A 13,175-nucleotide genomic window follows, 5' to 3' on the forward strand; every position below is an offset into this window, starting at 1 on the left:
ATTGACACATGTCATATAATACCCACTTTTTAAATGCCCTGCCAATCTCTGCTAGGGTCCCTTAATTAGGTAACCCTTGCCAATTAGTGGCCCCTGCGCTACTTTTTCCCCTTCTAGATGATTTAGTTCCATGATCCGTATCAGGGAAAATACCTTAAAGGAAAAAGAATGTTAGCATCATTGGAAATCCCGCTCCTAGGAGAGGATACCGCAGTTGTTGCTATTATGTTTTCGCATTTGCTGATGCAAACAGGGGAACCTCTCTATTCCCTCCCCATTACCTGCGGCTGGGGACTGGGAACTTTCCGCGGCAGCGTCCCCAGCCAGCGCCTCGGGACCTGCGGGGCTGTTCTCGCTCTCACACTCACACTCACCCCGGTCGCTCGGGCGAGAGTTCTGTCCCGCCCCGCCCGGCTGCCCCGTGACGTATCTGTTTGGCGGCCGGTTTGGCCAGTCACCGGCAGCCCGGTGGGTGGTGCTCCTCGGCGATTGGTTGGCAGAATGAGGGCGCTGCGCAAAAACGGAGAAGCCGAGCGCTCGGAGCTCAGAAACTGCCAGCCCAGACCACAAGCTCAGAGGCTGAAGCAGGAGGAAGGAAGGACTGGAAGGAAAAAGAGGTTAGAGGGAAAGAGGCTTGGGAAGAAAACAGCAGAAAAGAAATTGCTCATTACACTTACAGAGAGGCAAGTAACGGTGGAGATGAAGACAGAGGGAACCAAGACGATGAAAGACAAAAAATACAAATAGAACGAAAGAGGAAAAAAATGTCAAGAAGAACATCCATCCGGAGAAATGAAGAGAATGAAAGTTTTAAGCTGCAGAGCCGTTCTGTGCTTTTCCGGCACAAAATTCTGTCGCTGATTTTAAGCCCTTTTGCATTTGCCAGCCGTTGACATTAAGAGGCATGTTTAACGGTGCCAACAGCATCTCCTTTTCCTTCTCCTCTTCCTCCTCTTCTTCTTCTTCCTCCTCCTCCTCTTTTTCCTCCTCCTCATTCTCCTCCCATCAGCAAGAAGACAAACCGAGGACAATCTTGAAATACCGAAATTTCCTCTTTGGGATTTGCCAGCGCCGCGTTGCGCCAAGACTGTCGGAATAAAGGACGCTGACTATTGTATTATTGTTATTTTATTAATTGGTCAGTGGAAAGATTACAGATGAGGAAAGGGGACGCCTGTCACCCTTCCTGTGCTAAGATTAAAAAAATGAGGCTGGACTGCTGGAAGCTCTAAAATGAAGCAAAAGGAGTAAGATTTTTAAAGACAGAAAGCCACAGGAGCCCCTACGTAGCGCACTTTTATTTGTATTTTTTCAGATTTTTTTTTTTTTTTTTCGTGGTGGTGGGGGAGGTGATTGGGTAGCTGACTGGCTGCGGGAAGCTACTTCCTTTCCTTTTGGAGATGATTGTGCTATTATTCTTTGCCTTGCTCTGGATGGTGGAAGGAGTCTTTTCCCAGCTTCACTACACGGTACAGGAGGAGCAGGAACATGGCACTTTCGTGGGGAATATCGCTGAAGATCTGGGTCTGGACATTACAAAACTTTCGGCTCGCGGGTTTCAGACGGTGCCAAACTCAAGGACCCCCTACTTAGACCTCAACCTGGAGACCGGGGTGCTGTACGTGAACGAGAAAATAGACCGCGAGCAAATCTGCAAACAGAGCCCCTCCTGTGTCCTGCACCTGGAGGTCTTTCTGGAGAACCCCCTGGAGCTCTTCCAGGTGGAGATCGAGGTGCTGGACATTAATGACAACCCCCCCTCTTTCCCGGAGCCGGACCTGACGGTGGAAATCTCTGAAAGCGCCACACCAGGCACTCGCTTCCCCTTGGAGAGCGCATTCGACCCAGACGTGGGCACCAACTCCTTGCGCGACTACGAGATCACCCCCAACAGCTACTTCTCCCTGGACGTGCAGACCCAGGGGGATGGCAACCGATTCGCTGAGCTGGTGCTGGAGAAGCCACTGGACCGAGAGCAGCAAGCGGTGCACCGCTACGTGCTGACCGCGGTGGACGGGGGAGGAGGGGGAGGAGTAGGAGAAGGAGGGGGAGGTGGCGGGGGAGCAGGCCTGCCCCCCCAGCAGCAGCGCACCGGCACGGCCCTACTCACCATCCGAGTGCTGGACTCCAATGACAATGTGCCCGCTTTCGACCAACCCGTCTACACTGTGTCCCTACCAGAGAACTCGCCCCCAGGCACTCTCGTGATCCAGCTCAACGCCACCGACCCGGACGAGGGCCAGAACGGTGAGGTTGTGTACTCCTTCAGCAGCCACATTTCGCCCCGGGCGCGGGAGCTTTTCGGACTCTCGCCGCGCACTGGCCGACTGGAGGTAAGCGGCGAGTTGGACTATGAAGAGAGCCCAGTGTACCAAGTGTACGTGCAAGCCAAGGACCTGGGCCCCAACGCCGTGCCTGCGCACTGCAAGGTGCTAGTGCGAGTGTTGGATGCTAACGACAACGCGCCAGAGATCAGCTTCAGCACCGTGAAGGAGGCGGTGAGCGAGGGTGCGGCGCCCGGCACTGTGGTGGCCCTTTTCAGCGTGACTGACCGCGACTCAGAGGAGAATGGGCAGGTGCAGTGCGAGCTACTGGGAGACGTGCCTTTCCGCCTCAAGTCTTCATTTAAGAATTACTACACCATCGTTACGGAAGCCCCTCTGGACCGAGAGGCGGGGGATTCCTACACCCTGACCGTAGTGGCCCGGGACCGGGGCGAGCCTGCGCTCTCCACCAGTAAGTCGATCCAGGTACAAGTGTCGGATGTGAACGACAACGCGCCGCGTTTCAGCCAGCCGGTCTACGACGTGTATGTGACTGAGAACAACGTGCCTGGCGCCTACATCTACGCGGTGAGCGCCACCGACCGCGATGAGGGCGCCAACGCCCAGCTTGCCTACTCTATCCTCGAGTGCCAGATCCAAGGCATGAGCGTCTTCACCTACGTGTCTATCAACTCTGAGAACGGCTACTTGTACGCCCTGCGCTCCTTCGACTATGAGCAGCTCAAGGACTTCAGTTTTCAGGTGGAAGCCCGGGACGCTGGCAGCCCCCAGGCGCTGGCGGGTAACGCCACTGTCAACATCCTCATAGTAGATCAAAATGACAACGCCCCTGCCATCGTGGCGCCTCTACCAGGGCGCAACGGGACTCCAGCGCGTGAGGTGCTGCCCCGCTCGGCGGAGCCGGGTTACCTGCTCACCCGCGTGGCCGCCGTGGACGCGGACGATGGCGAGAACGCCCGGCTCACTTATAGCATCGTGCGTGGCAACGAAATGAACCTCTTTCGCATGGACTGGCGCACTGGGGAGCTGCGCACAGCGCGCCGAGTCCCGGCCAAGCGCGACCCCCAGCGGCCTTATGAGCTGGTGATCGAGGTGCGCGACCATGGGCAGCCGCCCCTGTCCTCTACCGCCACCCTGGTGGTTCAGCTGGTGGATGGCGCCGTGGAGCCCCAGGGCGGGGGCGGGAGCGGAGGCGGAGGGTCGGGAGAGCACCAGCGCCCCAGCCGCTCTGGCGGCGGGGAAACCTCGCTAGACCTCACCCTCATCCTCATCATCGCGTTGGGCTCGGTGTCCTTCATCTTCCTGCTAGCCATGATCGTGCTGGCCGTGCGTTGCCAAAAAGAGAAGAAGCTCAACATCTACACTTGTCTGGCCAGCGATTGCTGCCTCTGCTGCTGCTGCTGCGGTGGCGGAGGTTCGACCTGCTGTGGCCGCCAAGCCCGGGCGCGCAAGAAGAAACTCAGTAAGTCGGACATCATGCTGGTGCAGAGCTCCAATGTACCCAGTAACCCGGCCCAGGTGCCGGTGGAGGAGTCCGGGGGCTTTGGCTCCCACCACCACAACCAGAATTACTGCTACCAGGTCTGCCTGACCCCAGAGTCCGCCAAGACCGACCTGATGTTTCTTAAGCCCTGCAGCCCTTCGCGGAGTACGGACACTGAGCACAACCCCTGCGGGGCCATAGTCACCGGTTACACCGACCAGCAGCCTGATATCATCTCCAACGGAAGCATTTTGTCCAACGAGGTAAGGCTGAAGCGAAAGGACCACCATCTCTCATCTCCTCCATCAGAAAGCCTCCTCTAGCCTGGCCCTTGTATCTCTGGTGCACTGTGTATCTATTTTTAGGATATTACCTTATGTGTATCGTTGTGCGAGCGGAGATGGGCGGTCACCTTCTCCCACTCCTTGGTGTGTAACCTAACTTTCGCGTTGTTCCACCCTTTCACATTTATTTTCATTCCGTCCCCTTGGTACTTTGCCACCTTGGAGCTCCCTCCTTTGCTCTTCCATCTTTCCTTTAAAACCTTAATTCCTGTCAGCCCTTTCCCTTCTCAGTAACCTGGGGATAAAGGGAAATTGCGTGAAGGGAGAGGGAAATGTGGAGGAGGGACTTACTTTCTAGCACTGGCAAAGGTCTTCTTTCTTCGCGTCTGTCCCAGGCGTTAATAAAGTTGGCTCTATTTTTGCTTTGTTTAACTATGCTTTCAGTCGCGTGTACAAGTAAGCTATAGATTGTTTAACTTTACACAGTTGTCTAACCTCGAATGCATGTTTTAGTGAACAAGTTATCAGATCCTTGTCCTTTGAACTCGGGTTGCAAAAAAATCCTTCAGTTCGGCTCTGGACAGCATTTACAGACGCTCTTGAAGCCGAGCGCCCACACAGTGTGAATTTGAATGAAGCTGCGTTGGCACAAACCCCTGTTAAGAGTAAACTAACGAAAGGCTTAAACAATTGTTGTCTTAAATATATCTTTTTAGCTAATAATCATCTTCTTGCCACTGTTTTGGATAAATCACTGCTGTTGGCTTTCTTCATAAAAGAATTTGACTTGTCAATTCTGACTTCTTTTTAAAAGGATGGAGAAGTGACAGAGCTGGAGGTGGGGGGTTGGGGGGAGAACAGAGTTGGTTTATGTAAAAGAAAGTTTGGACCGGAAAGGTGTGTGGGCGGTAGAGGTGGGGAGGCAAATGCAGAGAGCCTTTGGAGTGGAAAAGAATGGGGGTGTGGCGGGGCGGGCAGGATTATGAACTCCTTTCCTGGCAGGTTATTTTATTTGAGTCTTAGATATTATTAATTGACTTTCATGAATATTTGTACAGCTCATTTGTATCTTAAGCACATTTTGAAAATAAACAACAACATAATTCCACAAAATATCCAAACTTTTTGCTTATTGAGCGTGCTGTTTTTCTTGTGTCAACCAGTATGCACCTAAACACTTTTTTTAAGCCACTGAAAAAAAAAAAGACTGCAGAATATAAACAGGTTGACTCTGTTAGAGACAATAGTATATGTGCTTTAGCCATGAAGTCATTTGTATTTTGTCTTTAAAAAACACACACACACATTTAAAGTTAGCCAATTTTATTTTTTTAACCTTTACAAGTGACTAAAATGTGGTTTCAAGTGTCTCTGCCTATCTCCCCTGCCCTTACACAGAAATCACTAGGATGAGGTCTTAGGAGAGCTTGGAAATTCATAAAAATATATACAATTACTTAAGCTAGATATAGTCCCTAACCTCAAAAGTAGACTACTAGTTCAACCCATAGCATTCAAATGCTCTTGATATATTTATTTTTTTTTTTCTAGACTAAACACCAGCGAGCAGAGCTCAGCTATCTAGTTGACAGACCTCGCCGAGTTAACAGGTATGGACTCTTTTTTTTCCCTAGAAGTAATGGACAATTTACTACCTAGTAGAAGTAGGAAGTAGGTATATTATTCTAAATTAAAATTAAAATGTATAAAATATTTTCAATTAAGGCAGGACATAAATACGGATTATATTGTGTTTCCTAAACAAAACATTAAAAATTATACATTATATTTCATTTATATACATTTAAAATATATTTGAATATTTTGTCAATTTACACTCCTACACAGCTTCTGATAGTCTTCCTTACTGTTCCAAATGTATATCTATTTTATGAAAATGATATAAACATGTATTTAGCTCCAATTGTAGAATAAGCCTAAATTTTATATGACTTAAGTGCTCAAAATGACTGTTAATCGATCATTTTTAAAGAGTTACGCTTAGGTTATAAAAACTAGCTTTATGCAGAAACAAAGCCAACTAAGAGGTCTGTGGGTCTGCAGCACCATCTGTGACCATGTGGTGGCAGAAGAATGTTTTCTGTGTTTCTTCACCTTTTTTATTCTAATATTCACATTTTTGTACTTCTAGTTCTGCATTCCAGGAAGCCGACATAGTAAGCTCTAAGGACAGTGGTCATGGAGACAGTGAACAGGGAGATAGTGATCATGATGCCACCAACCGTGCCCAGTCAGCTGGTAAGTGTGATCAAAGGGCAATCTAAATGCTAACTTTTATAGTTTTCATTTTTAAAAATAAACCCAGGAAGGATGATGTCCTAGGCAATTTTCCGTATGTTTAATGCTGGTAACTCTACAGAAAAAGAGTGTCACTCTACTTTGATAATTGCAGACTTAAAGAGAATTGTAAAAATGCAATGCTCCTTTGGAGAGTTAAAGTTAGGAATTCATTGTGGAGAGTTTCAGAATATCAAATGTATCTTGCTTATGTAATGTTCTTTAATGGACACATTGCATACAGAAAGACATAGCTCTCTCACCTGGTCCAGTTACCAGTCTTCAGACAATTAAGGTGTTCTTAAACTTGTTTATGGATGAGATAACTGAAGATGGATAAAATTGATTGACCTGCACAAGGTCACAAGAGGATAAATGGATGACTGAACACTAGAATCCACATTTCTTGTTTTCCAGGGCAATGCAGTTTACACACCACAAAGTATTGAATGAGAAAAGTAATGGTGATTAAAAGTCATTAATGGGTTGAAAACAGGGTTTCTAATCTTGAGTCTTAGGCTTCAGAATGTTAGGTAATACGTGATAATGTGTATTTTCTGAAGTGTCCTTGGTTTCTTCATATTTTCAACAGGGTCCATGACACATCAAAAGGTGAACTCTGAGAATATTTGTATTTGGGCTTGACGGTAGTCATTGACAGGTTCCAATGTGATATATATTTATTTTATTTCATTTTACTTTTCTTATTATAAGTCAAGTTTTATGAGATACTGGTAACTCTTATCACTAATACTAAAAGGAAACTCTTACATGAAATAAAACGCGTGTTAAAATGAAAATGATTTAATAAACTTCTGGTGTCCTTCCTAATTATTTGGTTTTCATCTTTGAAGGGTATTTGTTGAATATTTTACTTTTTCTAACTAGTTTTGGGTTTATATGACACATGAAGAAATAGAAAGGCTAGTCAAATTTTCTAACTCCTGAAAATGTTGATCTTAGACTGTCTCTGGGTTCAACTCAGCTCTGTTGAAACTGGACCTTTATTTTAGTTAATAATATAACCATAGAGTGATAGGTTCTTATTTTCAAGGTGATATTAGTCCTCGAGAGCACTCATTCCTTAACACACTTGGTGGACCTCTGGATGGTGCTGAGGCAGTGTGTCAAAGGGCAGCGTACACCCCATGGTGGCCTGGCAGCAGTGGTTGCTACAAGCCTCTCACTTGGCTAATGTGTGCTGTGTCTGTGGCTGCCTTAGCCTTGGGAAACCCACGCAGGAGGAAGGGAAAAAAGGCTGCTCAAGAGTCTCTTTATATTGCTGTGAGTCATTAATATGCAGGCCTAATGAGACTTGAGAACTGCCAAGAATCCCCGGAGGTCCCTGCCCCTTGCGGGCCTTCACGCTAAGTGAACAGAGCATCTATTTAGTGTCTGGGAACCTGACAACAAACCAGATCTTGCCAGAAGTTTATATGTGAGTACAAAGTCCCTTTCATTTTTGCCCTATATATGGCATATGATTTATTGTTATCTTTAAAAACTGTACATTTAGCATTGCTCATCCTTGTTCTTCTTCAGAGTTTCTAATTTAACTGTCAGCCTTTTAAAACTTTTAAAACAAAATGTTTAATGTTTTAAAAAGAGTATCTGTTGCATGTTTCTTTGGATGCATTTTACTCCTTTCCCACCCCACACGCCCGGCTTTGTTTTTCTTGTAGCACTTCAATCTCAATGAACATTTCAATTAGTTTAGTCCCTCAGACATAATGACCCATAATAACCTAACTGAAGAAAGAGTAATGAATAAACATCTGCAAAAAGAGCCAAATTTGGAAGATAGATGAGAACATATTCTTATCAGTGCATCTTCCCAGTAGCTACTTTATTTTACAGTCACCCAGTGTTACCATTTCTGTAATGTTTCTTTCAAATTATTGGAGATGCCAAAGCATTTAAAAGAATACAAAAATGTTAAAATGTGTTGTGGAAAACACTTCAGCCAGGCAGTTTTTATTTTTATCAAAATGTTAAATATTTTTCCTTATCTTTAAGTTCTTAAACATGTAAAAGTATTATAGAATTAGCAATCCGTTTATGTATCTCATTAGTAGTTACAGGGCAGCCACAACATACTGGGTACAATAATAGCTATTTTAGGATTGTAATAAAACACTTATGTTAAGAAGTGATTGCACCTTTGTGTGCTGAATTGCAATCAGATTTAATGTCTAATTTTATTATAAGAATGATTTTGAAGTGTTTTCTTTTTTAAGTATAAAACCTCAAATGCAGAGAATTAAAGTGCATTTACTTAAAAACTTTTTTCAATCCATACTGCTGTTACGTACTATAAGCCTCACATCAAACAGCTAGACTATTTCCAAAAATTTAAGCCCATTTCAGATAAATCTGTTGTATTTCACTGTAAAGCCAGATATTAATGATCTTACTATTTTGCAAAATTAGGTAATATTACTCATAGCATAGCTTTCTAAGTTCAGGATAGGAAAAAAAAAAAAAACATTATGCTGTAATAAGCAAATCTCACTTAACTAGATTTTAGTGGGGAAAAGTTAGATTATCAAGCAAAGCTAACATTGGAAAGATAAAGACTCTGAATTCTCTCTTTCAGTTTGTACCACATTCCACACTATAGTGTACAGACTGTTTAGCTCAGTGCTTCACCTGTTTAAACTTCCTTTTTCTTTACTACTATTTCTTTTTCTTCATTAACATTATTCTGTATTATTTATTTAGATATGCCTTCTATTTATTCTTTTATGAATAGTTTTCTTTTTTTGTTCTATCTTACACCCCCTCCTTCTTGCTTTTCTTTTTTCTAAGCCATTTGCCGTCACCAATGTTGTTCATAGAAGGGCTTTAAACACGAAGACAGCTGCACGGAGAATCACATAAGCTTTTTCAGTTTTCCACTGCACCTGGCTCCATGTGTGAAATTCTTCGCCTTGACCACTGCTCTGTGGTACTTTCTTTATATAGCCTTGTCAAGGTGCTTTCCGTTTTTTTCAGTGCACTATTGATGTATTGGTTAGATATGGCAGTAGTCCAAGGAGAAGTGGTAAATGCAAACATAAACCATCACAAGAGGAAAAACTGATTAATCACAGCTTAAATAGCCAAAGAACTGGACTTTAAAGATGTATGTTTTCAACTTTATTATGTCATTAGATTAAAACATAATTATTTTTTTTCTATTTTAGGGTACAGATAGAATATTTTAAATTGTATATTCTTAAACATTTTAATATTATTTGAGGTATATTTAAAGTGATCTGTTAGTAGTGACAGGTTGCTTTTCCGGTTATTAGATACCTACATTGTCAATAATGCTAAGCTTAATTGTAGATTTATTTTTAATACCTTGTGCCTTTAAAAAAATATGTTGAAGAATCCTAATGAGTGATTGAATTACTTGTTAGACATTCTCTGAAAATTATCAAATTTCTCTTCAATAATTTTTTCTTTCAGTTATAAGAGAACTTATCTTCCAACTATGTTTAGTTTCTAACTAATTATAGATATAGATATAATACATGGTCAAAATTTGACTATGAATTTTAAAAACAAAATGAGTTGATTGGTCAGTAATTTCAAATTAGTAGATAAAATATATCATTGAAATGCATTAAGCCATTGCATTACTACAATATCAGCAATAGAATTATTGGTTTATTATAAACACAAATACCTATTTCCAAACTCCATTAAGAATTTAGATAATTGTCAAATTTGCTTTTGGGTTTATGTATAAAATGAATTTATACCAGTATTTATAAAACATTATTCACTTGTGAAACTTGGAGCTACAACTTGAAAATGTGGAGAGATTTATAACTGGAAGCAATATAGAAGACAAAATATTGAGAGGAAATGGTGAAAAATATATACATTTTGAAAGATTATAGGTAGGGAGAAAATTTTATGGACTTATTTTGATTTTTTCATGAGTGAGTTATGTTAATAACTATCTGCTTCAAAACCATGTTTTCCTAAAACATACTGCAATTTTTGCGGTTACAATTAATGTATCTTAAGTAGTTAAAAGACTAGAAATCTTCTCAAAATGTGAGAAGTCTTTTATCTTCTTTAAAATTAATTTATCATATTTGGAAAAAAATGTTTTCAATGAAAGCTTGTTGCACAAAAAGAAATGTTCACACAATATTGTATTATGACAGTCACCAAAAAAAATAGCACAAATTGAATTCTAAAATTTCTGAAATCTCAATTTGGTCTCAATGGAAATATCCACTGCCTCTGAGTATACAGGACAAGTTACTTGCCAGTTGAAAACCATGTACTTCAAAATTTGTTTGCATATATATTTGCATAACAGGCAGTCTATCACGTCAGCTGTCATCCCTTGCAGAACCGATTATTTCTGAAAAGTGGAAAAAATAAATAACTAGAAAAAGAGATTGCAAGTAAAAGGTATATGTTGAAACATTTATTAGATATTACCAAAATTTCAAAACTGAGGTTTAGAATAGTAGATATTGGAGACTCTGAAAGGTGGGAAGACTGAAGACAGGTGAGGGATGTGAAATTATCTAATGAGTACAATTTACATTATTCAGGTGATGGTTACACTAAAAATCCAGACAACACCACTACACAATATATTCATATAACAAAATTGCACATGGATCCCTAAAGTCTATTTATTTATTTATTTTTAATTTAATTGAGGTTTGGTCTGTAATTTTCTGTTGTAAAAACCCACAGTTTCCATAGTAAGGGCATTTGAATGAGAAAAAGAAAAATTAAGTTAAACTTACCAACTTTTGAGGTGTCAATTTGAGCTATTAAAAAATTGTAAGAACAGTGTTAAAGTTATGCATTTTAATATATCCTAGCTACTGTAATATCTGGCATCCCTGTGCATCATAAAGTCATTTATCACAACAAAACTTAAATATACCTCTGGTTATTTGGTAATTAAAGTACTATATTTAATGGGACTAACGACAGATGATAAAAGATAAAATGTTGGTTATACAATGTCTTCCAAAGATGAGGAATCGTAACGGAATAAATTTATGTGGCTCTCAAACTATATAACTACAGAACAAATGAAAAAATCAATTTTCAATTAATTTTTGTTACTTATCTGTTTATTGATTTACTATTAATGTTATGTTTTAAATGTTTGTTTCTATGTCTGATTTTTTTTCCTGAGAAATAGGTACACATCAATAAAACTGGTGAAACATTTATGTACAATTTGAGCCACCTTACCTTTCCTTCTAGTTATATGAAGCTGCATATTATTACTAAAGGACTTCCACTTTAAAAGGATTAATTCATAGATTTATTAAGAACATTATTTACATGTTTATTGCCTTGGTAGAGTGATACTGTTCTTTAAACAAAAAACTTTTCTATATCTTCACTTTTTCTTTTTTTTTGCCATGCACATGCTACAGTTTATTTTTAATACCGATTCTCAACGTGTGTGAACTTTACTATGTAATCTGAGGAAATTTTAACCAAACTCAAATAATCGAAAGAGACAGAAGAAAAACATACTTTCCAAATAAGAAAATGGGCACATTGGGGTATAAACTACATAAAAGTAATTTCTACCAAAATCAAACAGTATCCTAATGTATATTGACATACTAGATTATTAAAGTTATGTGTAGAATTGTCATATTCACAGGTAGAAGAGTAGTTGGGCCTAGGTGCAAAAAAAGTATGTGAAAGGTTGTATATTGTCTTATCTAGCATATTTAAAATGATATTTATTCATCATGTGGGAAAAATGGTATTAGTTCAAATTTATATTGGAATGTAATTATATCAGCTATTCAAATTGAGTATATATTAAGTTTATTTTAAAAATAAATAATTGCTCATAATAATTTTACTCTTAAAGATAGTTTCTACTATCAAAAAAATCTATGTTCCCCTATCATTCTATTAACAAATAGGCAGCATTTATCATGTCAAAATATAAATCTTCTCTCTGGTTCTGTAGCCTCTACCTAGTTAGTATGTAAACGTGTATCAGGGACATTCTATTTCCCTTTCTCTTTTTCTTTTCACATATCTTCTTCCTAAAATAGGATAAAGGAGTGAGCTTCTCTGGTGTCTAGTGAAACATTTACATGTTTTACATGCTGTTCTCAGTCAGATTCCTTAATCCCAGCTTCAGCTCACGTTTCTGTTCCTCAACAGTTCACTGATCAGTAATTTATTTCCAGGCTTATACAGGAAAATTATCAGTGAAATATTATAATCAAAGTCAGAGTTAGCATTCTACATAGTTTAATATAAAATTTTTTAAAAGTCATTACACAGTAAGATTAATATATGATAAGAAGCTTTGTGTTACTTTTTTTAATTTATGTAATTAGCTGTTCTTAACTCCAAAATACTAGAGTTAAGTATTAGATAATCTAGATAATCTAGATAGTATTAGACAAACTAATCTAGAGTGTTCATAATTTTGAAAAATTATTTTTAGACAAACTGAAGTGTTCATAGTTTTGAAAAATTATTTTATTTTTTATATGCCGATAACATATACACAAACACACATAAATCAATATATAACAGAATACTATCAGGAATTTAAAATCCAAAACTTGTTCAAGAGCTCAAATCACTTTTGATATTAATAGAAGTAACAATCAAGTATGTTCATTAAATAAATATTACTTTTTTGATTTAAAAAATGTTTTTCCAGACTGTGTATGGACTCGAGTTTCTTTTCTACAGACTAATAATATACTTTTGTTTTTCAAATTTATCCTGTTTTAAAAATTTTTAATTATTTTTTCTTTTTTTTTTAATATTATTTAGAAAATAAAAGTGGCCTACTAGGCACTGTCATTC

General features: G+C 40.0%; 1 protein-coding gene across 2 annotated transcripts in view; it reads left to right on the forward strand.

Annotated features, from left to right (window-relative positions):
• The first annotated feature begins 546 nt into the window (after positions 1 to 546).
• Positions 547 to 13,175, forward strand: part of PCDH10 (protocadherin 10) — a 62,899-nt gene continuing 50,270 nt past the window's right edge. The window contains exons 1-3 of one of the 2 annotated variants that reach the window (XM_037992010.2): positions 547 to 4,031; positions 5,604 to 5,662; positions 6,205 to 6,311. In XM_037992010.2, the coding sequence (XP_037847938.1) occupies positions 1,401 to 4,031; positions 5,604 to 5,662; positions 6,205 to 6,311 (2,797 nt within the window). In that variant the 5' untranslated portion in view covers positions 547 to 1,400. The remainder of the gene's footprint in view (positions 4,032 to 5,603; positions 5,663 to 6,204; positions 6,312 to 13,175) is intronic. The other variant, XM_007999800.3, reaches the window with a different exon arrangement.

Source organism: Chlorocebus sabaeus, chromosome 7 (assembly GCF_047675955.1).
Source record: "Chlorocebus sabaeus isolate Y175 chromosome 7, mChlSab1.0.hap1, whole genome shotgun sequence".
NCBI classification, from domain to species: Eukaryota; Metazoa; Chordata; class Mammalia; order Primates; family Cercopithecidae; genus Chlorocebus; species Chlorocebus sabaeus.